Below are 24,952 nucleotides of genomic sequence, written 5' to 3'. Positions count from 1 at the left end.
AGTTAAAGATACTTTCACAGGAACTCAGATGTAAGTAACTGGCATTGTAACTTAAAAAAGGTTAAGGAGTGGATCACAGCAGAGTTCCAGTAAACCTGCACTCAGGCTTATTGTCTCATTAACGCTGCTGTGAACGTCCCCCGACAGGCTTCGGTGTGTAAACCAAAGTGCTGTGTGGACATAAATAACCATTGTTCAATCTGAATTGCACATCCACTGATGTCACAGAGTTGTTCTGCAAGAGAATCTAATTCAATTCATCAATGGTGGTCAAAGACAAAGATGACAGCAGAAACCAAAAACAATGATATGTCAATGAGTTTGTTCTACCATAGCGACGCCGTCCTCTCTGCGTACCAACTTGTTGTGCTTCCTTTTAATAATACTTTTCCGGGATAAATCGTAAGTGGAGATATTTCTAAAGCTGCCTGAAATTAAAAACAACGCAACACCTGACCAGTCATTCGTAATAAATTAATAAATGTAGGCCAGCTACAAAAAAAAGAAAAAAAAAAAAGATCAGAAATTAACTTAAAACTTTACAACAATCATACTTCACAGGATACAGTATATGCCAGGAAAATAATGTTACTGACAGCTTGATCTGATTACACAGCCATTACAATACACTCGGTTATTGTTTTCCACACGTATGCAAACACAGTGCAGAAAGGGGAAGGAACAGAGAGGCTCTTGGAAAAGGCTCAAAGCTGCGTTTGTTGGTCAGCCTATCAAAAGCTCCGGATCGTTATACCTTCCGTTACGTTTTAGAGTCACCTCGGTTTACCCAGGTGTCACTCACATCCTGGTCCAGTGACCAGTACTGGTGTCATACAAAGGAGTAGTGTTTGTTTACAGAGCATCCAACCGACCTGTACAATGACAGAGGGCCAAAGTTGTGTCTGAGCTGTGTGACGCCTAAAGAAAGGACAGAAACGGGTCACGTTACATTTACAGATGATTATATACAAGAGCGATTAACACTGAGATGAGGTTGTTGAAAGCCACGAGCAGCTGGGTGCTCTGTGGCCTTGTCTCTGGCTTATATTCCTGACTTAGAATCACAGCCACCTACACACACACACACACACACGCACGCGCTGACATCTTTGACATCATTTTGTTGAATTCAAACCCTGGCTGGCCATTTTTCTACCACAAAAATCACGACGGTTAAAGAGACGAAACACTCAAAACGGGGCAAGAAAACTTGGCTCTCATAGATGCAGGATCCCTTTCCAAAGAGAACGCGGGCGTAAAGTAGTAATATTGCTTGGATTGCGGGTTTGGGATGAAGGCAAGGCAAAGTAAGTCATTGTAGCTGAAGCCATCTTGTGGCTCTTTATATATTGGTGCTGCTCTCAAACAGCAACGTAAAACCTGAGCATCAAACAGCGGAAAGGCAAGTTCACAAAAACTGGAATACTTGTTTGACACTTGTTCCTCTGGCCACTAGTCACCGTGTCTAGCCAGCTAGACGTCTCGAGCAAGCAAACCCTCTTCACCTGAGCGTCGAGCTACCTTTTTTGCCGCATTATTCATTACAGTACAGGAAAAACGGCGTCCCTGTTATTTTTGGACAGACACTGTTATCAAAGAGTTTGCTTTACCCTGCGAGATAATGCTAATGGGACTCTTTAGACCGAGTTATTTGAAGAAATGGGATACTGCACCTGGATCGCAACTAAAAGGAAAACGCTCTAAGTTTCTACATAACATTGCTTGTTCGTTACAGCAAATAAGGGTTGAACATCGAGGCTCTCTTTAAGACCTTATTAAAATGTACCTTCAAGGTCCGCAATATGTGGCGCTCAAAGTACATTCCATCACAACAACAACAACTGGTTTAGTCTGGTTTCTCACAGTCCTAAAACGATCCTGAGATGAGACTGGAAACTATGAAAATGTCCAGAAGGGGGGGTGGGGGTGGAAGAGGGGGGGGGGGGGGGGAGAGAGAGAAAGAAAGAAAGAAAGAAAGAGAGAGAGAGAGAGGGAGAGAGAGAGAGAGAGAGAAAAGGAGTTTGCGTTCATAAACACTGGTAACCTTCTGGTCTTGGTGGTTTTCATGATGACGATGGCGCTGAAGTTTCTCAGGAGGATCAGCTGGGTCAAAGAGGCTTATTTTTGTTTTTAACTGTTTACCGAGTCCTTGTCGACTTCACACTATTAGCTTGTTGACTACATGCTGTCTTCTGGCAGCGTTTTTGCGTATTTTGTTAGCTGCACAGGCATGCTAAGATGTTTTCCGCAGGGTGATGATTAGACTTGGACGGGGAGGCCGGTTACGGGGAGTAGCTGCTCATGCTGGTGTTTTCGCGGCCTCCCTGTTCCCACCGTTCGCCGTAGCGGGGGATAGGATCGGACGACGCACAAGCTTTTGCACTGTGAAACCCTGTGATACAGCGAGTTGTGGGCGCTGCAGCAGGATTGATCGTTGTTGTTTTAAGGAGGGGTTTCAGTCTTTCATGTCAGATGTGAGAGTGACCGCAGCCATTGTTTGTTCCAGATCAAAGCGCTTGTCTGGTCCAGTCACCTGAGCGACCGACGATCAACCAGTTGATGCACATCACAATGACGGAGCCCCAGCTGTGAGATCAGTGCTTCATGACATCATCGTCCTCCTTTATCTCATCATCACCATCCACATTCAGTCACGTCATTCATGTTCAGTCCCCCCCCTCCCCCCCATGGTGAGCCCACACTCAGTTCAAAATGTTTCAGAGAATCTACAGAGTTCCTGGATTATTTTCCTTCAAAACTCAGACAAAAATAAATTATGAATGTGACACTATCTACTGTACATTATCATTCAAAAGGGAATCCCTGCCTTAGGTTGCCTGGATGGTGGGTTAGAGATCGAGGAGGAGCAGGAGAGGAGCTGAGGAGAGTAAAGGGGGGAGGGGGGTCTATAGGAGAGACTGTACGGGGCTTTGCTATGGGAAACAGTGTTTACAGTTTGGCCCTCTTATTGCTGTAGTTCCTGCAGGGCTGAATGAGCACAACGGCCTCCAGGCAAGAAGAGAACAGAGCTCAGGGTGCCTTTCACCATGAGGAAGGTGCCCCGGGTTTGTTGTTCCTAATGGTGGCGTCAGAGCACTCCGCTTCTGACGAGTCACAGTCTGAGTCGCCAAACTGCAGGGGATTCTGAAATGAGAGAGAAACATTAATGTATCACTCAGTTTAATGGTACCAGGTCTAAGTCCGTTACAATAACAGTGACATTTCAGTATTTACCTCGTAGCTGTGTTCGTCGGAGCACAGCTTGCCCAGGGAGATCTGGGTCTTCACCCTGCGGACGGCACACTCCTTGTCAGATAGTCCATCAGACTGTGTGGAGATATCGATGGGGATGTCCGGCGTGTGGGACAGCAGCTCGTCCAAATGTTCCTCCTGACTGGCGCTCAGCCTCTCCAGGGGCCCGCTGTGGGAATGGTCGCTGGTGTTGCCCTCCTCTCCATCAGACACCGACAGGTTCTCTGAGCTGAAGGTGGAGTAGGACTGGAAGCTGCTCATACAGCGGTGAGGCCTGTGAAGGAGAGAAACAATTGACAACAATGTGCAATGGTATGAGAACAAGCTGGTGTAAGAACACAGTGAAGGTTAAGGTTGACAAAGAAAACGCAACAAGGTTTTACCTTTGTCTCCTTGGAAACTCCACTTCACTGTCCACCTCTCCCTCTTCTTCTTCAGACGACTCATCCTTTCCCTGTCAAAGGAGCATTTTCAGCTGTTAACACGTCGGAAACATTGACTGCTTCTTCTACACGAACACCAGCGATCTAAAGACCACCGAGCAGCACGGTGCAGTTCTTACCTTCCTGAGTGGTCTGAGAGTGCGGGGCAATCCAGAGGGCAGTGTGTGTGTAAGCTTAGGAGCCTCAAGTCCTTGGGTATCTGCCTTCTCCCTAGCCTCTCCCTCTAAGGCTGGATCAGGTGCTTTGCTTGGCACCCCTGTGGGTGGAGCTACACCTTCTGGGGTGCTGATGAGTGAGAAGTGGTTTGAGGGGGGAGGGGTCTCCTGACAGTGCAGGCAGCCAGGGAAGGGGTGAGCCTGGCAGCAGGGGCACAAAGAACTGACACCAGCACCTGGGACAGGATTGGAGCCGGTGGATGTAGTCTGCTGACGTGAGTCTGCTCCCACAGTGGTGGAAATGAGGTCTGGGCTGGAACCTGAAACACGGCGCTGCAGATGGTCAGTCTGAGGGCTACGGAGGGCAGCAGCTGGGCCAAAGTAGCGCAGGTTGTTGGCACAGTTGACAACGGCCTGCTCGCGACCCTTTAAGGGCAGGAAGGGCCCCTCTGGTGGCGGGTGGTGATGGTGGAGGTACGGTGGCTCCTGAAGTGACTGGGTGTCCTGAGGAGCACCGGTGCCGGGCCTCAGCACCCCGAGGAACTCGTTGTGGCTTCCCTTGCTGTTGGCGCGGCGGTGGCGAGGCTTGCTTCTGTAGCGGGTTTTACCAGGCGGCGTGGACACCTTTGGGCTGGCAGATAGTGGCGAGGGGGAGGGGAGGGGGTCGTGACTGGGGATGCCATCAGAACGAAGCAGATCTGGCCTGGTGGAAGAGAGTAAGGGGCTGTAACCCACACTTCATATGACATAGCATCAACCGAAACACGTGATTTACTTCAATATAAAAAGTATGTGCAATTATTTCACAGTTTGACGTTTATACTGCAACATAAATCCAACCCAGATTCATCAAATCAGTTATTATTTTCATAACTCAGACCTTTTATTTGAGGCCATCCCAGGTTTATGGGAAATGCTTCCTTTCTTCTTGATGAGCTTCTCCACAGCGTTGGACCGGACGATGGGTCTGACCAGGTGGCGCTTATACGTCCCAGGATATTTCTTCTCAACCGCCTGCTCTCTCCTGCAGAGGGTCAGAGGGGAGCTACATAAATCAAGCTAGTTTAGACACTTGCAGAGATGAAGATTTAGATTTTTAAAGATAAAGATTGCCAGGAAAATATGTATGACTGAAAAGCTGAATATATTCTATATTTCTGGAAAAGGAATGGACTAATAGGTTGGTAGTCTAGAGATGTTAGTTAAGGCTCTAGATGATACATACTTCATGAGTTCCTTCTCTCGGACCTCTAGCTGCAGCATGATGGCACTGAGCTCCATGTAGAGGTTGTTGGCTCTCTCCAGTTTCCTCTCGTAGTGCTCCCGGATGTCCAGCGCGTGCCTGAGAGGGTTTTGGAGAAATGGCGAGAGATGTTCACTTTCAAATCACACTATGTCATAAATCTACAAATGCAAAGGAGTAGCTGTGGCTCAACTGTGGTTAGTCTGTAAATACATCACATGCATCTTTCAGGTAAATAAAATGGCAAAGTCACACTGATACCGTTTCCTCTTGCTGTCTTTGCTGTCACACACACCTGAGTTCATCCCTCCTGCGGCGGATCAGCTCTTCATCCAGCCTGTGGATGCAGGTGCCTTCACTTTTGATTTTCTCAAAATGTTTCTTCACCTCCTCCCTCCATTCTGCCTGTAATATAGACAAACACGTCACTCACATTGCAGCTTCAGGTGATCTTAACTTAATGCTTTGGCTGCCATGTTGAGAGAGAGTTAGGATCTGCAGCTGCTTGAATACTGAGCTTCAAGCAAACTAAGTGAAGTGACAACCGGATTTATCTGAAGACAAGACTGCAAAACAAGCCAGTGGCATGAAATGTGTCTGAAAAGGCTATTAGTGTGTTGGTGGTGCAGACCTGAGACTTAAAGTATGTCTCCTGAGGAGCTCCTAGAACATCAGCCGAGGCGATGTCGAGGTGGAGCAGGATTTGACGGAATGATGGTCGATTCCTGGGCTTTCCTTGCCTGGGTAGGAAAGATGAAAATCAGAGTGGAGATAAGATTACACTGAACACACTTAACCTCTTCGTACATATTTCCAGGTGTATCATGTGATGATTGGTAACACACAGTGTGATGGAGCCAAGACCATCTCTCACCAGCTCGTGGAAGTGTCCTGCAACTACTTTATATAACTGCATTAAACAGTATTGCCACAAGGGAGCAGCATTTCACAGTTTAAAGTTTTTTTTTGTTAAAAATCATTCACTTTTTTATGAAAAAAAGTCCAAGGTTGTGTTTGAGACAGGCAGAGTTTAGTATGGCAAGCGCCGGTCACAATACAAACCTAAAATGTAAACTGGAACTTTTTGTTCAAGTAGAGATCTGCACTCACCACGTTTGCTTCATGAGGATTTTGAATCCGTCGGGACAGGTGGAGGGGACAGGCAGGTGGAGACTGTTGCTGCCAACTCCCCAGATGATGGCCGACGAGTCCACGTCCTTGTAGGGTATCTCCCCTGTCAGCAGCTCCCATAGGACGACCCCGAACGACCTGCAGCCCACAACACACAGGCCTCACTCTAGCGGCGCCATCCTAATATCTGAATTACGTCTCAGATTCTACTTTGCCATATGTTCACACTCACCAGATGTCTACTTTTTCAGACACCGGCTCGTTCCTTATCACTTCAGGAGCCATCCAGGCCACTGTGCCCGCAAAAGACATCTTGGTACTTTTGTCACTGAGCTCTTTGGACGTTCCAAAGTCAGAGATTTTCACACCGTCGCTCTGAGTCACCAGAACACTGAAACAGACACAAACAAAGACACAAACCTGTCACTCTACATCCACAGACTTATTTTGATTTGAGAATGTTATAGTAACCCGATGACACTTCTATATTAACCAGACAGATGCTATACTGGGTTCACTACACACACATTTGCGTTTGTGTGGTTGTTGTTTCCTGTTTCCTTTTTGTTGTTTGTATCTGACCCTCTGTAACCTTTGTGTTCCCATTCACACGCTTAGCGGCCCAGCTCTGCTAGAGATGGTTACCTGTTCCTTAGCAGAAGCATGAAACCAGCTTCAGAGTCATTTAAGTTTATTTTTGCAGCACTCAAGAATACTCGAGTGAAAAGGACTCAAGTTACTGCGTCTGAGTCACCCTATTGAGATGAGAGTGACCTTTACAGCACATTCAGCCTGCAATCATCCTGCTGACTAATACAGGGTTTGGCACTGCTGCAGCATGATGATGATATTGATTAGAGAGAAAGAGCTACAGTGAGAGGCCAGATCAGGTTGAGACACGACACAGTATCTGAGGCCAACAACAGCTATTCTATATTAAAAACAGAAAATGTAATCTAAGCTAATGTGATGCTGCTACATTAGGCTGAGAGATCATACACCGGCCCGCAGATCTGCTGTGCCGAGCTCTACAGTGTGATGGTTCCGACCCCAAGGCTGCTGTGTGAAGAAGGGGGGACGATCTCCAACTCACTTGGGGGACTTGAGATCTCTGTGGATGATCTTGTGGAGGTGGAGGTAGTTCATGCCGCTGGCGATGCCTGAGGCCCAGTCCACCAGCAACCTGGGTGTGACCTTCCGCCCTGCCCGCAGCACCTCATAGAGCTGACCCTGGGCACAGTACTCCATGATGATGCAGTAACAAGGTGCCTGGGTGCACACACCCCTAGGTGGGCAAAAGAACAGGAAACATGGAAACAGATCCGCTGACAAACTGAAAAAATACACTTGTATGGATTTCAACGGAGGTATTGGATCACAATGCACCAAAATAACAGGTCTGCACACATTCAGGCCTTTGTTTTTTAAAAGCACCAAAGAGGAAGACCAGCAAAGTGGTTGTAAACATACTTGAAGCTGATGATGTTGGGATGCTTGAGTTTCCGTAGGTGTTTGATGTCTGTCTCCTTCTGCTCCCGCACCTTCTTGATGGCCACTTCTTCTGAGTGGAACTTGCCAAGGAAGACGGCTCCCTGCGCTCCGCTGCCCAGCCACTGCAGCTCCGAAATCTCCTCAAACGGAACCTCCCACATATCTGGAAAAGGACAGGAAAGCAGGTAAACTACTAAGTAGATTTCAAGAACGGGAGGGTCATCTGAGGGTCAGCTCTCATTAGCCTCACAGGGACAGCAGAGTTTGTACTGAACACAGGATGCACAGCTCCCTAAGTGAATACCAAGCAGGAACATCAAAGCCAGAGCTAACCTTGTTGTTGCAGCTTGTATTCTGTTGAATACGTCTTCCCGATGATGTTCCAGACCGGTCGCAGGCAGCCAAACAGCCCCTCTAAGAAGCCGCCGGACCCTGGCCCTGCTCTGTGGAAGTGCAGCTTGATGTCATCAGGGTGCGGGGCGTGACCCTGTCTACCTTCTCCGGTGTGGTCCATGGTACAGTTCCCCTCTACCTGCTCCTCCCGTCCACTGCCGCACCCGCCATGGTCACAGGAAGCCGGCGATCCAGCCTCCTCGTGGTCGTGCTCCTGGAGTTGGAGCACGCTGTTGTCAAAGTGCCCACCCTCGCTCCGTGTGGAGTCTATGCTCAGGGCCGTGTTAGGGGGGCTTACGCCTCCCAGCGCCGAGTCCTCGTCCTGACCGGGCGGGTGCAGCGTCTGCAGGGGAATGGGCAGGTGTGTGGGCGGGGCCAGGTCTGTGATAATCTGTGGAGGAGGTGATTGAGGAAGTTGGGGTTGGGAGTTTGGTGTATTTGATTTCTTCTGGTTGTCCCCGACCACAGTTAGCTTGAGCTCCTCCTTCAGCTTGCCTACCAGCAGACTGGGGCAGGAAGTCCAGGAAAGCACCTCGGGGGAGCTACCCATGGTGTCATGCACATGCATGGGCTGCCAGTGAGGATGAGGAGGGTGCAGTACTAACACAGCGGTTTCTCTAGATGTTTAAAGCCACCTGCAGAACAAAGGAGACAGAGAGACACACAAGCGCCTCTGTTAAAGTGACATAACCATGGAAAAATCAAGAGCAGATTAAAATGAAAAGCTACGATAAATCCATTCTGTTGATTGTAGAAACTTCTGATACGACATAAACATGATTACAATCGCTGCTGTGGTCTCCCGTGTCCGCCACAATCCCATCACTTCCTCCCGTAGATCCGGGATTGAAAGAGATTACGTTCATGGTTACTATATTTAACAACAACATGCAAACATCAGAAGGGCCTCAAATTGTGATCTACGACAGGAAGACGCTGCAGAGGCGACACACAAATGTGATTCTGGAAACGGGTAAATCATTTCATCCGATCACACACACACACACATGAGCAGGGTGTTATTGTGTGAAGCAATAGACTAAAAGCCTGTTGTTATATTAGAGTAGTGAGGGGGAAACATCTGGCACGCAAAGTGACTAGTTACTGACCCACAAGGAGAAAATCCATATCGTCCTAATCTGCCTGTTAGTGTTACACAAGACGCTGCAGAACCAGGGACAGACGCAAGGACGGAGCTTTCCATGATGGGAATTAGGCGGTAATCAAATCCAAATAAATTCTGAGATGTTGAACGAAAGGAATAAAAGTTTTGTTTCCTTTTCTTGAGTGTGACGATTCTATCTTGTTGATCCTTTCTAATGTATCCAGTTCTTAACCTGATTTCTCTTTAAAAGTCAACTTAATTTCAGAATGTGTTTCAGTTTAATTCCAGTAATCACATCAGCATTCTTCTTATTACGCAACGATACTTGACACCATCACGCTTCAGGGCAAGTTGGGATAAAAATTCAATGTGTGTTGCAAGAAATGAGAGCAGAAACATCAGAAAGACTTTAAGAAGGATCTTAAGATAGCACAGATGTCCCGTCAGTGGGATCCAAAACATATGCTAAAGGTACGCAAATACATTTCAGAAAATATATACACACATGTTTCCACTTTATCCTTTAGGGGGCACTAGAGTTCACTAACCATTAAACTTCCCTTGATGAATTTCATCCCCATTCTTTTGTTTGTTTGTGTTTTCATGCAAATCCTTTCATGTCAGAGAATTTAAAGATGCAATATGCTTTAAATGGAAAACTTTTCCAGTCCAGGGACCTTCACTGGTGGTAGAACTGTGGTACAAACTGTGTTTTCAGACAAACAGATGGCCATTTATCCACAGCCTTAACTGCGTGTTTACCAATCTTGACAAAAAGGAGCATTAAGTGGTGAATCAACTGCAGCGTAAATGACATTTCATTTAGATTCCACCCCCCCGTTTAAATCCCTGAAGATGTGGTCCTAGAAATCCAATCAAGTCTGAGAGGAGCGAGTGAGTGAGTGTGTTGGTGCAGTGGAGGACAGAGGGAGCGGGTGCAGAAACAGGAGAGCAAAGTCCAGGAGGGAGGAGACAGACAGGCACAATGTGTGTGTGTGTGTGCTGCCTCTGTGTAACGTGGCAGGTTCCTGAAGGGCAGAGGACAGTCTAATCAAAACACACACACACCCGCTTTAGGTTGCTCAACACATTTTGAACTCTGTGTGCGGGACACTGGCATGAATGCGCAGCACGTCCGCTTGGCACAGGTCACACGTCTAACCCAGCTCACACACACACACAACACTGTTGCTGCTGTATTTAAAGCTCAGCCTGGATTCAGGAGCCTGTTGGTTTGTTCTAACAGTTTTCCACAGTATTTCAGCCGGGACCTGAACCGGAGACGTCCCAGTTCCATGTGTGCTGGGCAGACTGCAGGTCCACAAGGCCGCCCCCGTGCATGTTACTGTGAATGTATCTACTGGGGGTAACCTGAGTGCTGTGAGAGTGTAGTGGCTGCCAGAAGCTCATCTATAATGCAGACTTGTCTCTAAGCAGGTTGCTGAGAGTGCAGGGGAAGGAGAGAATGCTCTCTCAGGTATCCAATAAATCCGTCCTGTCCACAGCCGAGACAATCGAGCCGTGCGAGTAGGGGCCCGCGCTGTAATTCCACCCCGCCGACGATCCACTGAGCTGGGCTACTGACGTGGGCAGCAGTGGGTGGATGTGGTCGATTGGACAGAAACACAGATGGAGACACGGGTCTGCATGCACGCTTAGCCTTACAACCCACAAAGAAATCTGAAATACATCGCCCAGGGCACAGCCTGCTGGACAGGACAATAAAAAGTGTAATTTCTCATTTTCTGCTCTACAGGCAGACTCTTGACTCTACGCATTTATATCTGACACCAAGAGGAGGAAATGTAGAGCTCCCTCTCTTTCCCATTAATCTCTAATGGAAGATCTCTATGGCTATAGAATCCCATGAATAATGTCTGGGCCTGATCAGGAGAGCCAGAGGGTTTCATTTACAGGACTTTCCGAAAAGTGACCGCGACGGGACACAGTGACCGTCTCCCTGATGTAAATATCACCTTAGATAGAGAGACATCACTCAGAGAAAGACGGGATATGGACGTGAATATCTAAAATAGAGAGTGGGAGGGAGGGAGGGAGGGAGAGAGAGAGAGAGAGAGAGAGAGAATTATCAGGGGCTGATCCTTTAATCCCTCTACAGCGCTCTAGAGCCAGGCTTGTGCAAACACAGACCCTACTCAGCCCCCCCTACCTCCAAATATCCTCTACACACTCTCTTTTATTCCTTCAAGACTAAGCCTCATGTCAATATTCAATAGATCAACGTATTGCTGTGTGTGTAGATTTTGCTCTCCACCCTACACACAGGAAGCAGAATGTGGCAGAGTATTACTACTATTGTTACTGTCCCCATCTCTCTCTCTGTGTGTGTGTGTGTGTGTGTGTGTGTGTGTGTGTGTGTGTGTGTGTGTGTGTGTGTGTGTGTGTGTGTGTGTGTGTGTGTGTGTGTGTGTGTGTGTGTGTGTGTGTGTGTGTGTGTGTGTGTGTGTGTGTGTGTGTGTGTGTGTGTGTGTGTGTGTGTGTGTGTGTGTGTGTGTGTGTGTGTGTGTGTGTGTGTGTGTGTGTGTGTGTGTAGCAGCTGGTGTGGCAGGGGGATCAGGTTCAGAGAGCACACATGCACACCCACACCCACATCCACACCCGCATCCACATATCCCCGGGGCGCGCCTGGCAGGGCCCAGTAATCCCACTACTCCCAGAAAGCAGCTTCAGTATCATCACACACACACACAAGCCACAATCATGCCCACCTCACACACACACGCACCCACAGCAGCAGTGTCCTCTGCGTCTCCATCAGTCTGGTCCTCATTAAGGGAGGCCCCCTGCTGGGCCCCGCAGGGAAACCTCCTGTTAGTTAACAGCTGCACCGCCAACAAAGAGCAAATTTAGACCCTGTGCCACCCCATCGCTCACAGGTTACCATGTCAACACAGCATCCATCCTGACCTTCTGCTAGCAGTCACATACGGTCCCATCCTTCCCCAACAGCTCTGAGGTTTGCGTGTTGGGTCTGGTTTAGAATGAAGTCCTTCTCTCCTTTAATACATGGTGGATCATTTATTGATTGTGTTTCCTGCTTTGTGTTTGTGTATAAATCAGAGCCTTATTCACGACTATTGTGCATCCAAACACTTTACTTTGATAAACCGCATCGCACAGTAAGCAGGAGACAAAGCCCCGTTCAGGATCCGTACTAGAAGGGTCCAGTCCATCAGTTTGAAATCATCAGAGGACACACAGATAAACACACAGCTGCAGAGCGTTTCCGTCCCTCCTGACCTCCTCCAGTGAAGCAAACTGAGTGATGAATAGACAGTGAAAGCGGCGCAGCCCTCCTTCACAACTGATCACCTCTGGGAAATGAGAGAAGTCTGGAATAAGCAGGATGCAAAAGATTGGACGTGTCTTTTCTAATCAGCAACTCGCATACAAACACAACATACAAAAAAATACTAAAGAAAGGACAATAATACCACAGTATTGAGAAATAAGCTGGAACAAAAATCTCTGAATCTGTCGGATCAGCACCAAAGACTTGACAGGAAGACTTCACTGAGAGAGCTGCCGTGTCCCCGTCCTGACTGTCTCCCTCTCTAACCTGTCCTGCAGAAGGACCTGGACAGAGTGTTAGCCAGTGAGTGAAAGTATAATCACAGGCTGACATTGTACTGTAATCCTTCAGTGTTGGTAGTCTGATTCCCTCTGGTGACTCATCTGGCCTGGCTCTGACTGCAGGGGCAGAGCAGCAGAGTGCTTATCCTGCCTGCCAGCTTGAGGTTTGGACCGGTGCTACTGGGCAAACGGACACAAGGTCAAAAACACAGGCTGCAGCAGAGGCCGCAGGGGAAAGTGTCAGGTGGGATCATCTGGGAGACGAGGTGTGTGAGCCACACCACGGCCCCGTCCACACATGTAAACCGGAACAAAGCGGGACTACCTGGCACGGGAATGTTCCTTGACTTCCGCAGTTTGTGTGTCAAATGTAGGAGAACAGCTGTGACGTGTATCCAACAGACAATGACGCGTAGATCCTTCTGTCAACAAGACAAAAGACGTTTCTAGGATCTGGACAATTGCCACGATGCTTTGCGTTCCGCTTCACGCACAGGAGCTTTTACCAATGACAGTGTGTTTGTGAGAGAGAGAGAGACACAGAGACAGAGACACACACACACACACACACACACACACACACACACACACACACACACACACACACACACACACACACACACACACACCTCAAATAGCCTCAGCCGGTACCAGCCAGAATTGGAGAAAATAAATAAATAAGGGGGGAAAAAAACACACACACACACACACACACACATACACCGTCACATCTGCAGCCGTCCAGCAGCTTCCTCCCCCAGACGCTCAGCAGCTTCAGTCACAGCCTATTGAGCCGGGGTCAACCGTGTTTGAGGGAACTATTTAGGAATACTGAGAGAGAGACAGAGGGAGGAGACGGGCGGAAAGAATGTCTTGGAGAGAAACAGAGGAGGGAAAAAAGTAGACAAGGAAATGGAAGGTTGTATTTTGGGAGAAAGGGTGAAATCCAGGAAAAAATGAGAGAAGGGGAAAGAAGGGAAGAGGAAAGAAGGGAAGAGGAGAAGAGGAGAGGAAAACAGGAGTGGAGGGTCGCTGCTGTGGCTGCTTACGGGCTGACACGGGACTGACCGCGCTCCAACGCCAAAGACTCCCGGAGCGACAACAAAGGACACAAGAGGAGCCGGCTCCATGTGAACTGGGCCCGTCTGCCCTGCACGGCCAGGAGACAGCAGCAAACACACACACACACACACACACACACAGAGAGAGAGAGAGAGGGAGAGAGAGGGAGCAGCTGCTGCCACAACAATCCCCCTTGTGCTCTTTTAATAGGGACGGCCTGCCCATCCCGCCAACAAGGAGGAGGAGGAGAAGGAGGAGGAGGAGAGACACAAAAGTGACAGAACAGACAAACACACATATTGAGGGAGGCTGGCTGTGACTGACACCGGCTTTAAAGGGCCGGAATATGAAAACGCACAAAACCACAGAGGGACAGAATAAATGAGCCATGCAGGTCCGGAGACAGGAAGTGGGTGTCGTCCTGCACGTTCTCTCTTCCTCCAGGAGAAAATCAATACACATTAGTGCTTCTATTAGCTCCTAGGCTCATACTAACCCTGCTTTGCTTAGAACACACACACACACGCACACACACTTGACATGGACCTCATCTCATTCAGACACTCCAGAGAAAAGAATGCAAACAGGAATTCCCTGATGGATTCAAACATGGAGCCATTATTTTACTGATCTGTGGGGGAACCCAAGGATGGATAGAGCTCTCCTACTCTCCTCTCCTCTCCTCTCCTCCTTTCCTCCCTCCTCTCCTCCTCTCCTCTAAAGCCTGACTGCCCGGTACTCATCCTGTACAGTTACATAAACACACTCAGAAGCAAAAGATGGAGGTGGGATCGCACTCACACACACGCACACACTCAGCTCCTGTACTAACAAGCGAGTAAATGAGGGATACAGGAGGAAAAGTAAAAGGCGGTAAAGTAGCAGGAGAGGACGAAGATGAGGGAGCACAGTCGAGCAAAGCATAATGATGAACTACACATGTCTCTGTGTGTGTGTGTGTGTGTGTGTGTGTGTGTGTGTGTGTGTGTGTGTGTGTGTGTGTGTGTGTGTGTGTGTGTGTGTGTGTGTGTGTGTGTGTGTGTGTGTGTGTGTGTGTGTGTGTGTGTGTGTGTGTGTGTACATTTGGGTATCATCTACAGATTTCAGTCTGTGGCTTTGCCTAACACACGTGTGCCCCAGAAAAGTCAGCATGATGACGCCTCTGAGGGTGTGTTTTGAGTCACGTGACACAGAGAGTGTGCGTGCATGTGGGGGTGTGGGTGTGTGTGTGTGTGTGTGAGAAAGGGGGGGGTGATGCTCTGCCGGTCTGTACCTTCACCTACACATCAACCTGTCCTTCATCAGAGGGCACAGAGAAAATACTGCATCACCGCTGCTTGAGCTTAAAATAGCTCCGGCACGCACGAACGGCGAGCACACTCCTGCAGCGGCTCGCAAACACGGACAGGCAAATTCTCTTTCTCTCACACACACAAACACACACACGCACATGAGCAAGTTACATGCGAGCAGGCGTCCCACAACTGACAGAATCTGAGGGCAACGACAGCATCAGCACATTACTCACAGGAGCACGGTCCACTCTCAGCGCTGAGGCACGCACGGACACAGAGCGCACGCAGATGTCCGGAATGGAGGGAACCGACGAGGGGAAGAGTGAGACGGAGAGAGAGAGAGAGAGAGAGAGAGAGACGGAGGCATGAGAACGACAGACATTCCTCTGACTCCTGGCAGCACCTGAGCTGTGAGTGGGTGGCAGCGTCACCGGTCGCCGAGGAGCCGCTCGCGTCACACTTTTCATGAATGGAGTCGTCTGACGCAGAGAGGACGGGGGAGGGGGTTTACAGGAGAGGAGGGGCCTGTTACACAGAACTGAGAGAGGAGGCAGAGGAGCTGTGTGTGTGCGTATTTGAGGAAGGGGGGGGGATTTCAAAAGCAGCCCAGCTGGGAGCAGCAGGTTGGGCTGTGGTGGCGTCTCCCTCTCTGTAAGTAGGGCAGACTGCAACACCAGAAACATTCAGCACTGCCACAAGGATCTGTAATCGCTCTCTTCATCCCACATACGAATGCACACTGCATCCTCCACCCTCACACACACGCACACACAGGCCACAACTTCATTGTTCTACCCAGCTATGACTGATTTCACATACAATACACAATATACAATACAGGTTTACAGTCAAATAAACCACAATGTGCTTTCCAGTGATTGTGACGCCTCAGAAGCTCCTCTAACGTCTGTCTATGCATTTGTATTCATGCCTTTTCACGCGTACGTGTGCACCAACCTGTCAGGTGACTGCTGAGCATCTCAGAGGTCTGCTGTGTGTGTTCTCCGTGTTCGGGTTGGATTCGCTCGCGCTCCTCTGCACCTGCGAGGCAGAGAAGACATGCGTTCACGTGGAGGAGTGACAGATTCAAACTCCCTCAAGACGTCAAAGCGCGGTGCGAGAAGTAGAGGACGTACCGCCGCTTGCAACCGTTTGTGAAGCAACATACAAATATTGACACGGGTGTGACTGTGTGTGTCTATCTGGGATTGAGACAGACGGCGACTAAAAGAGGCATAGGAAAGCCTAATTGAGAGGGACGGCCTGGTGGTGAAAGGAGAAGCTGAGGGGAACAGATGCTGCCTCCCGTCCTCCCATTACAGGCCCACATCTCTGGGGGTGAGGAGCACTGGAGGACTTGGGTGGTGGGGGGGTGGGGGGGGTGGGGGGGGGCGGGTAGAAGCAGGAATGTTATGATGCATGGAGAGTGGGGGGTTGGGAAATGGGAGCAGCATTGTCCAATTTCTATCATCGAGCGACACCCCAGCAGGGGACAGTGCCAGAGGCGGAGGAGGTCCGGCGTCCCGGGGCGAGGCTGAAGCCCAGGCGTCCAAACACAACCTATAAATGGCGTGAAATGACATTCAAATGAGTCACGCTGCGGACGACCAGTAAGGGTCTGACATTAAGGATCTGGGGAGCGTAAACAAACCACAAAAGGCAGGAAACGCAAAGGAGAAGGGAGAATCAGGCATCAAGGTACGAGAAGAGAGCGACCGTTGAAGAGCGGCGAGAGAGAGAATAAACATAAGCTCCTCCTCCGCCTGATCGACACAGCTAGAAGAAGAAGAAGAAGAAGAAGAATCGGAAAATGAACAAAGACGTGGCAAATGACCTTAGGTACAGCTTAGTTTCTACTTGGTTTATATTTAGACTCAGTAGCTCCAGATAAGAGCAATGCAGTTTAGTTTTAGGGTATGTCAACAAATGACACGACCTCACCTGCTGTTACAAACCCTTACAACTGTTAGATGACGGAAAAACACAATACTAAGTGCAGTGCAGAAGAGTCAGACAACATTGTACCTGAATCTGTGCGAGAGACAGAGACAGTAACAATCACTGTGGTGTGAAAAGCAAAAGTACACTCCTTCACCTCTCCACATCCTCTCACCTGGCTATAAAAACATGCGCCTTTCAAAAGGTACAAACAAAAATACGGCAGGGGAATTCCACATGACTTGCGCTCTAGTTAAAGATTGACAGGAGAGCGAGAGAGCGAGCGAGCGCAAGAGAGAGATAGTGAAAGCAAGATAGAGAGAGAGAGACTGAGACAGAGAGAGAAAGAGAGAGAGATAGAGACTAAATATCTATGGTGGAATGGAATTCTAATACCTGATCTGTTTGTTTAGCAGGAATTTCTTGCTCTGCTCTACAGCAAAACATTCCAAAGGTCACAAAGCTGATGTGGATAAAAGACAAACCGTGCTACAAAACAAACACAGGCACAACCATGGATTCCTCTAAATAGCTCGCTAGCTGACAGCTGTTGGAGTGCTACGGTTAAAAGTCTTCATTACACATGAAGCACCATCAGCACCTCTAAAAAGCCTTCAGATCCTTTCACCAGAGCAGGAAGTCTCACAAATAAAAACAAATTAGCCAACGTATTAGCAACAAAATGAATCTCCTCCTAAGGTTACACGTGTCACAAACTGAAGATATCTCAAACAGCCATTTAGCAACACTTACCCAACTAATAAGCCCCTTTAGTCCCGTGCTTGACTTCAGCTTGGCGGAGGTACAGTATGTGCTGGAACGAGGAGCCGTGGAGTAGTGCAACGGAGAAATGGGCTCGCGCTCTCGTGGGAGTAATGACTGGGATTGAGGAAGACGCCCATGAATGAAGATGGGGAGTAAATGTGAGGAGAGACGACGAACAAAGCGCTGATTTCCATCTGCCTTAGTGTCCAGGGGACTTGTGCTGCATGCGCCGTGCACTGATTGGACACAAAGTGGATGTGCGGGGACAGGAGGTCAAGATAAATATCTTTGACTCTAGAACAAACGTACCATCTGTGTGTTTGAACATCTCGTATTTTAGAAGTCCAACAAACCGAGCAGCTTCTTTAAACCTTTCCAAAACCAAAACAACAAGTCTGACCTCAGTGTCTCAATTCGCTTTATTCCAGTTTGGGTCCAAGCTTTCCATCTTACCTGCATTGGCGGCACACAGACACACACACACACACACACACACACTGTACAACGGTGCTGTAAACTACACTCACTAATCTCTGTTATACACACTCATTACTATTTCACCAGCGGCGGAACAGCAGCACTGACAGCTCCTGTGTCCCCCACATTAATAAGAGAAACAGCCCGGTGGCACACAGAGGCTGACAGTGGTTTACCTTTCCTATCAACCACAGCAGCCAGGTACAGACACCTCAGCCAGCACGCAGCTACGGTTACACACACATCAACCAGACCTGCGCAGAGGTTAAAGCACGGAGCGACCTGCGACGTCCTAATGACATGTGTGTGACTGGTAGCACCACAGCGCACCGTTAGTTAGATGCCATCACCCTGCGTGTTCTCCAGGATCCACGGACACGCAGACAGAGAGGGTCCGTGCCGGCAGCCTCCGAGACAATCGATGAGTTAAACTTGGAAATCGTCTGCGAGGCAATTAAACTGTCAATGGAAGCCTTTTCTCAGCTACTGTGATTGGCTCCAGGTCTATTGTTGGCTCAGCAAGTCTGTCTCCGTCTGAACAGATGCTTCTAGAAAGAGCGCTTCCCCTCTGCATGAAAATAGAATCAAACTTGAGTCGCATTTCTCCAGCTGTGGTCTCTTTGCCTCTCATTCACAGAGAGAGAGAGAGAGAGAGAGAGAGTCTGCTCACGTTTACAGCAGTCGCCACGTTTCCATACACACGCTACGCTGCGGCTCTCGCTATCGGACCATGGATTCATCTATGGTTAGGTTTTTGTGGGCTTGAGTCTGACGTCACACAGGTCAATAATGGATTTACAAGCATTTCAGATCTATTCTTTGTGAATCTAATTGTGACAGCCTAATGCTACACTCCCACTAGTTGTCTGTACTGCGAATAAGGCTCCATTCTAAGTAACGGATGGAGTTCAGAGGGTTCCAGAGTTCTCAGAGTTCACTGTGTGTAATCAGAGTATGAGGAGAGTCCACTTATCAAGGAGTCTCACCTCAATAGATCAATCTACAATCACATAATAGGGTCTATTATACTCAGTAATCTCATGTTCATTTGTGATGATTTGAATTGCCTTATGCCGTCGACATGACTTGCAGTATAATTGCAGCTTTAAGTCCCTCGTAAACAAGCTGAGTGTGTGTGCAGTGACGACAACAAACTGAGTTTAAAGCCATATCTCAGCAAACAGGGGACATTCAGGTGACATCTGTGACGTTTGGTCCCCACTGTAACGTTCTCTGAGTGACCTTAGGGGTCACACACACACAGCAACACAAAAGGGAAGCAGTAGGGATTTTATAAATGGGAGTGTATTTTTATTCAACCTATATCTTTATCATTCATTGCTCCTCCAAGCCTGAACAAGCCTGCAGTGAGTCTGTCCTCTTGGTCAAAAGATATAGACACATTTTCTGTGAATCTCTCTCTGTAAACGTAGAAGGTACATAATGACTGTTAAATGCAGCTGATTCAGCATAGATATGGTACAGGGCCGCCTCAGCAGCTGCAAAACCTTTGAACCACACGTTAGAAAATCATAGTTTGCTGTTCGGACAGAAAGGAGGGGCTTGAGTCAACGTCTAAATAATGAGACTAGATTGATCCCGTGCATGATCAGTGAGTGTACGAGGACAAATCTGCTCGGCTGAGATGGAAAGATAGAAACAGACGAGGCCGAGCCGATTGGTTCGTTTTACAAAGGCCGGCATGGATGAGTGGGTCCTGTACACACGGCCTCTGATTCACAGGGACAGATAATGCTTGTGAGATTACCGAGCAGGGCCCACCAACTAACAGCCCCGCTGCCTGACCAATCCGCTCAGCCAGGGAATTACATAACAACGACCTTTCACCACTCCCAGAGGATCCAACAATCCATCCGTCGCGTTTCACCTCCAGCAATGGTGAATCCAGGGAGGCCGCAGAAAGAAACAGACGGGGAACGGCTCTGCGTTCTGCACCTGCTAATCCAGAGCCTGATTTACAGGATCGCACGCAGAGCTGTAATACCAAGCACTGCAGCAGTTGTAGGTAAGGGAGATGTTACCGAGGCTCTCCCCCTCACCTCCTCATCACTTAGTGCTTTAACAAAGAGAAGTAGAGAAGTGGGAACAAATGGACGCGCGCACGCACACGCACACGCACACGCACACGCACACGCACACACACACACACACACACACACACACACACACACACACACACACACACACACACACACACACACACACACACACACACACACACACACACACACACACACGTCCCATCTAAACACACACCTCGTTTCGTCCTTCCTACGGCCCATCATGGGAGGAGGGAGGACGGCTGCCTGGAGTAACAGCTGTGCGGCTGCTGCGTGATGGGGGTGAGAGGTCACGTGGATATGGGAAGTCGCAGCACTACAAAGAGGCAAGCGCAGGGGCAAGGACACACAAGTACACACACACACAGATTATACACTGTATGTTGATAATGGAGCGTGGTCGTCTGTATCGTCTGTTACGATTTTCTGTCTCTCTCTCTGCTTGGTTCACTTCATCGCACATGAATTCAGTTTTGATGTCTCATCTCTTTAAGACAGCAATGAAATAAATGTTTATAATGAGTCTTAATTCTCTTCTTAATACTCATATTTGCAACATTTTGTTTTAGTTTTCAGCTTTCTTTCATTAATTACTCTGCACACTCGTTTCTCTTTTAATTACGCTTTGATACCATCATATATATTTAACAACTGATCATTTAGTTATCAGTTTTTCATATTATTTCTTATATTTTTGTTTTGTTACGTTTAATTATTTTTTATTTCTGTTCATTGCCTAATTAGTCCTTGAGCTTAAGTAAATGAGACTCTTTGTGCTATACTAGTCAAGTATTACTCATGGATACATTAAAACACAGCACATGCCCTAATGATCTATGATTGATGCTTTACGTGAGAATTAAAAATGGCCAGATATACCACACACACACACACTGGGTGCCTGTATGACTTGTGTATGTGCTCTGGTTCTTGCTCCTCCACTCGTGTGTATTAATATGCTCCCCATGAGGCGCTGCAGGCTGTGGTAATTATAGAAACTCAGCTTGCAGAGGCATCACAAGAGTGCAGTACATATAAAACCCATGCATGCATGTATGTATAGACACACACACACACACACACACACACACACACACACACACACACACACACACACACACACACACACACACACACACACACACACACACACACACACACACACACACACACACACACACACACACACACACACACACACACACACACACACACACACAAAAACACTGTACATGCTGTCATAGAGAATAATCATCCGCAGCAACTGCATTACACGGCACTCTCATGTGTAAAAGGTCTCTGTTACTTTGGCAAATGTTGTTCCAAGAGGCAAAGGTACACCAAGCTCTCAAACTGCCAGGTTGAGCTACCGTACATTCGGAATCTTATCTGTACTCAAGAGCACTGGGTAAGAGACCAAAAGACTTTTAATCACAGATACAAGCAGGCTTTCCTCCACAGGGTGTCTGGATTCAGCCCTAGTGACGGGCGAAGAGCTGCGAGTGTAACCGCTGCTCCCTGGAAAAACCTCCCTAGGGAGGCGTTCCAATCATATGCAGCTTGGATGAGACCACGGAACTGACCCAGAACGCACTGGAGGGATTATATACATACCATCTGGCCTGGGGAGGTTTTAGGATCCCCCGGGAAAATGGATGGATGGAAAGAAGTGTAAACATATGAGCCTTCTCAACAGAGTCTTGACTCTTTATCTGGCTAGCCAATGTCCTTCCCCTCCCCCCGGCAAATGACATATGTATGCTTGTTCCCAGTGTTAGGATGGGTTGTTGTTGTGTGAATACAGGGGTCTGCTATAGAAGCGAGACGTGCCAGGTGGACTCTAGGTGTGACACAGTAAGGAGAGGACGGGACAGAGGGAGACCCTCTGGAGTTCAGGTAGTCATTACAGAAACGTCAGTCAGCATGGGGGGAAGGAGGAGAAGGCCTGGGGGGATGGAGGACAGAAAGGACAGGAGACGCATAGGACGGGGTATGCATTCATGTTCCCATCCCTCCGCCGAGGTCTGTGGTTGAGCTTTTTCCACCCAGCTGCCCTTCACAGGCTGCGCACAATGTGAACCCGCAGTACATAAGCCTATGTAAACGCTGTTCCCCCATCAGCTGTTAGCCAAGCACAGCTGAAACAACACACACAAGCTTTGATTTCTCACTGAAACTTCACTTTGATGACTTTCACTGTGATGACGATGTAAACGTACTGCTGTAAACTCAAACACCTGTTTTATTCAGTGGTGTATCCTCCTTATCTCCACTCACATCCTACAGGATGGAAGCCCACAAAGGATCATGTCCTGGTCACAGCAATAATGTGTGTTTGAACCGCTGCTGCTATACACACATCCATCACATTCACAGAGTTTCCCGTCTCCGTACAGCATCAGAACCCTCCGGTGACGCGCCGGTTGATTCACATCTCACTGTTTATATCTCAGATAGGCAGGTTCCCTTGACAACTGGACGCACATGTTGCCATGCAACAGCATCACTTGGGTGACCCATTTCTTCAAGACATGGGGACTGAACTTGAACCAAAGAGCAATCATTGTGATGTTTCAGCAACTATTGCCAAATACGAGCAAATTCCAGTCATTTGATTTGAGAGTAGCAGTGCTCGAGTATCAATAAATCCAATGTAGAAATTGTTATTGCACCAAAAATGAAGCTGTTTATCGGCACAATTAAAGGTTTAATGGATTTCCTTTTTTGTTCTTCGGTGATAGGCTCCAGCCCCACATGTCCAGCTGCTCACGTGTGTTGTAAAGCAGGTGTTGGGTGTCTTTGTGCCGTAGTTAACAGAGGATTACCTGAGAGCCTTGAGCATGCTGGTTTGTGGGGGACTACATTTGGCTGATTGCTGCCAGGTTTGACCTGTAACCGCACCGTGCAGCTTTCAGGCCGCCGTCACAGGAGAAGCAGGCCATTACACATGTGGACATTTTATCAGAAATGTCCCACTGGGCAGAACGAGGGTGGAACACAATGCTGCTCCCGGGACAACACACAGACCTCCATATGCAAAACAGTGGGACAAAAATGAAAAGCAGTCGGCCTAAGACTGTGGTGACAAGGAGACGTTTCATGTCAGTGCACCCCGATCGCAGAGAGAATGGGCCACACACACGAGGCTGCAGGCTTTCAGTCAAACCCATTACAATGGTCAGCACACACTCAATCAGAGAGGAGGAGCTGATCAGTCAGTACAGCTGGAGGAGGATTGCAGTGAGGCAAGATAGCGATCCACCTAACAGACAATCACTTCTGACAATTACTGCACACTATCTCTGAACCTCAACACACACACCAAACACAGGACATATCACCGATCTGCACAACAGCTGTTTGCTCATTTACAACACAACTACAGACTAGTATAGCCACGTAATCAAACACTAAACAAAAGTACAACATGGGAGTATCATGACAATTCAAGAAACAACAATAGCAAAGGGCCAAACCATTAAATATCCCCAAACTCGGTAGTGAAGTAAGTTTCGTGGACGTAAACACTTCTACTATGTAATACTCGGCTATAAAACTGTCCTCTCGGTTACATAATGATGGGGAATAAGAACTTTAAAACTGACACAAGCAGAGCCGGTGCGTGTGTGTGCGTGTTTGCAGTTAGAATGACACACTCCCGCTGATCCAAGTTTCTCGGTTCAGCTCTGTTCGACACTGGCGTCTTGTTTTGGAAGTGAAATTCATTCATAAAGAAGAAGAAGGAGATAAAACAGCTCGGACAGGCATCGGCCGATGGAGCTCAGCCGCCTCAGCACATTCACGCATCCCACACACACACACACGCACAAACACACGCACAAAAACCAACACGCAGAGGGGACAACACGCGCAAAGGAGACTGTTTTAATTTAACCAACTAAGCTTTAGTAAAACGAACAAAATGTCAGATTTTTACCGTTCAGACGAGCCGTTTGTGTCCCAGATGTCCTCCCTGCCTCGGCTCGGTCCATCTATTTACCGTCTAATCCAATGGTTTAATCCAAGTCGTGTGAGTGTCTACGTCACTTCCGGTGATGTCCTAAAAGGAGTTAGTAACGAGTTATTATTAATATAGAAATAAGTATCTTGTTGGTCTCTGTTACTGTAGGATTTTGGTTTATTAAAACAAAACAAAAAAAAACAAGATGCAGCGGGAATTTATGTTAAATGCGACGTCCCGGGGTTCATGAATAACAAAAGTAACGACGCTAAAACTGAATGTTTCAGTCACAAACTTCACGCAAATATCACAAATGTGATCTTTGTCTAAATGTAAATAATTTAGAACCAGCATAATGTAAAAGCTTTGAGCAGAATTGATGCCATTCATGTCCGAGGCAAAACAACACGAATGTGCTTGCGTCATAGACCTGAACTACAGGAAGCGTAACACAAACACACGGGGACAAGACCAACATTTGTTTTTATTAGTTGACAATATCATTTATTTTATTTTATTTCATTTCGACACGTATCGCCACTAACACAGGCGCACAATTGATAAGA

At 47.9% G+C, this 24,952-nt stretch overlaps 1 protein-coding gene across 4 annotated transcripts; it reads right to left on the bottom strand.

Moving 5' to 3' along the window:
* Nucleotides 1–813: 813 nt before the first annotated feature.
* On the bottom strand, nt 814–24,438 carry map3k13 (mitogen-activated protein kinase kinase kinase 13). 4 transcript variants are annotated; one of them, XM_076169989.1, is made up of 15 exons: nt 24,363–24,438; nt 16,122–16,205; nt 8,049–8,743; nt 7,695–7,878; nt 7,318–7,509; nt 6,457–6,615; nt 6,204–6,362; nt 5,725–5,833; nt 5,389–5,498; nt 5,076–5,192; nt 4,731–4,895; nt 3,815–4,553; nt 3,636–3,706; nt 3,235–3,526; nt 814–3,144 (listed from the first exon to the last, which is right to left on the bottom strand). In XM_076169989.1, the coding sequence occupies exons 3-15, from the start codon at nt 8,674–8,676 to the stop codon at nt 3,043–3,045; spliced, it is 3,027 nt and encodes a 1,008-aa protein (XP_076026104.1). In that variant the 5' UTR covers nt 8,677–8,743; nt 16,122–16,205; nt 24,363–24,438; the 3' UTR covers nt 814–3,042. The 4 variants fall into 4 exon arrangements, with proteins under 4 accessions (XP_076026104.1, XP_076026103.1, XP_076026106.1 ...); XM_076169988.1 differs by lacking the exon at nt 16,122–16,205 and having other exon boundaries at nt 24,363–24,433; XM_076169991.1 differs by lacking the exon at nt 16,122–16,205 and having other exon boundaries at nt 4,731–4,874; nt 24,363–24,433.
* Nucleotides 24,439–24,952: the final 514 nt, after the last annotated feature.

This window comes from Genypterus blacodes, unplaced genomic scaffold (genome assembly GCF_046128005.1).
Source record: "Genypterus blacodes isolate CSIRO-AG114 ecotype Tasmania unplaced genomic scaffold, CSIRO-AGI_Gbla_v1 ptg000214l_1, whole genome shotgun sequence".
Taxonomy (NCBI): domain Eukaryota; kingdom Metazoa; phylum Chordata; class Actinopteri; order Ophidiiformes; family Ophidiidae; genus Genypterus; species Genypterus blacodes.
The sequence above is the reverse complement of the archived record's forward strand: the minus strand, read 5'-3'. Positions and strand labels throughout refer to the sequence as shown.

Bases quoted from the DNA above. Each gene is read 5' to 3' on its own strand.
- map3k13 (XM_076169989.1), bottom strand. From the start codon at position 8,676: ATGCATGTGCATGACACCATGGGTAGCTCCCCCGAGGTGCTTTCCTGG. The intron at 6,616-7,317 runs GTGAGTTGGAGA...TGTCTGTTTCAG, and splicing joins AGAGATCTCAAGTCCCCCAA to TGTTCTGGTGACTCAGAGCG. The intron at 6,363-6,456 runs GTGAGTGTGAAC...TGTGGGCTGCAG, and splicing joins TCTGAAAAAGTAGACATCTG to GTCGTTCGGGGTCGTCCTAT.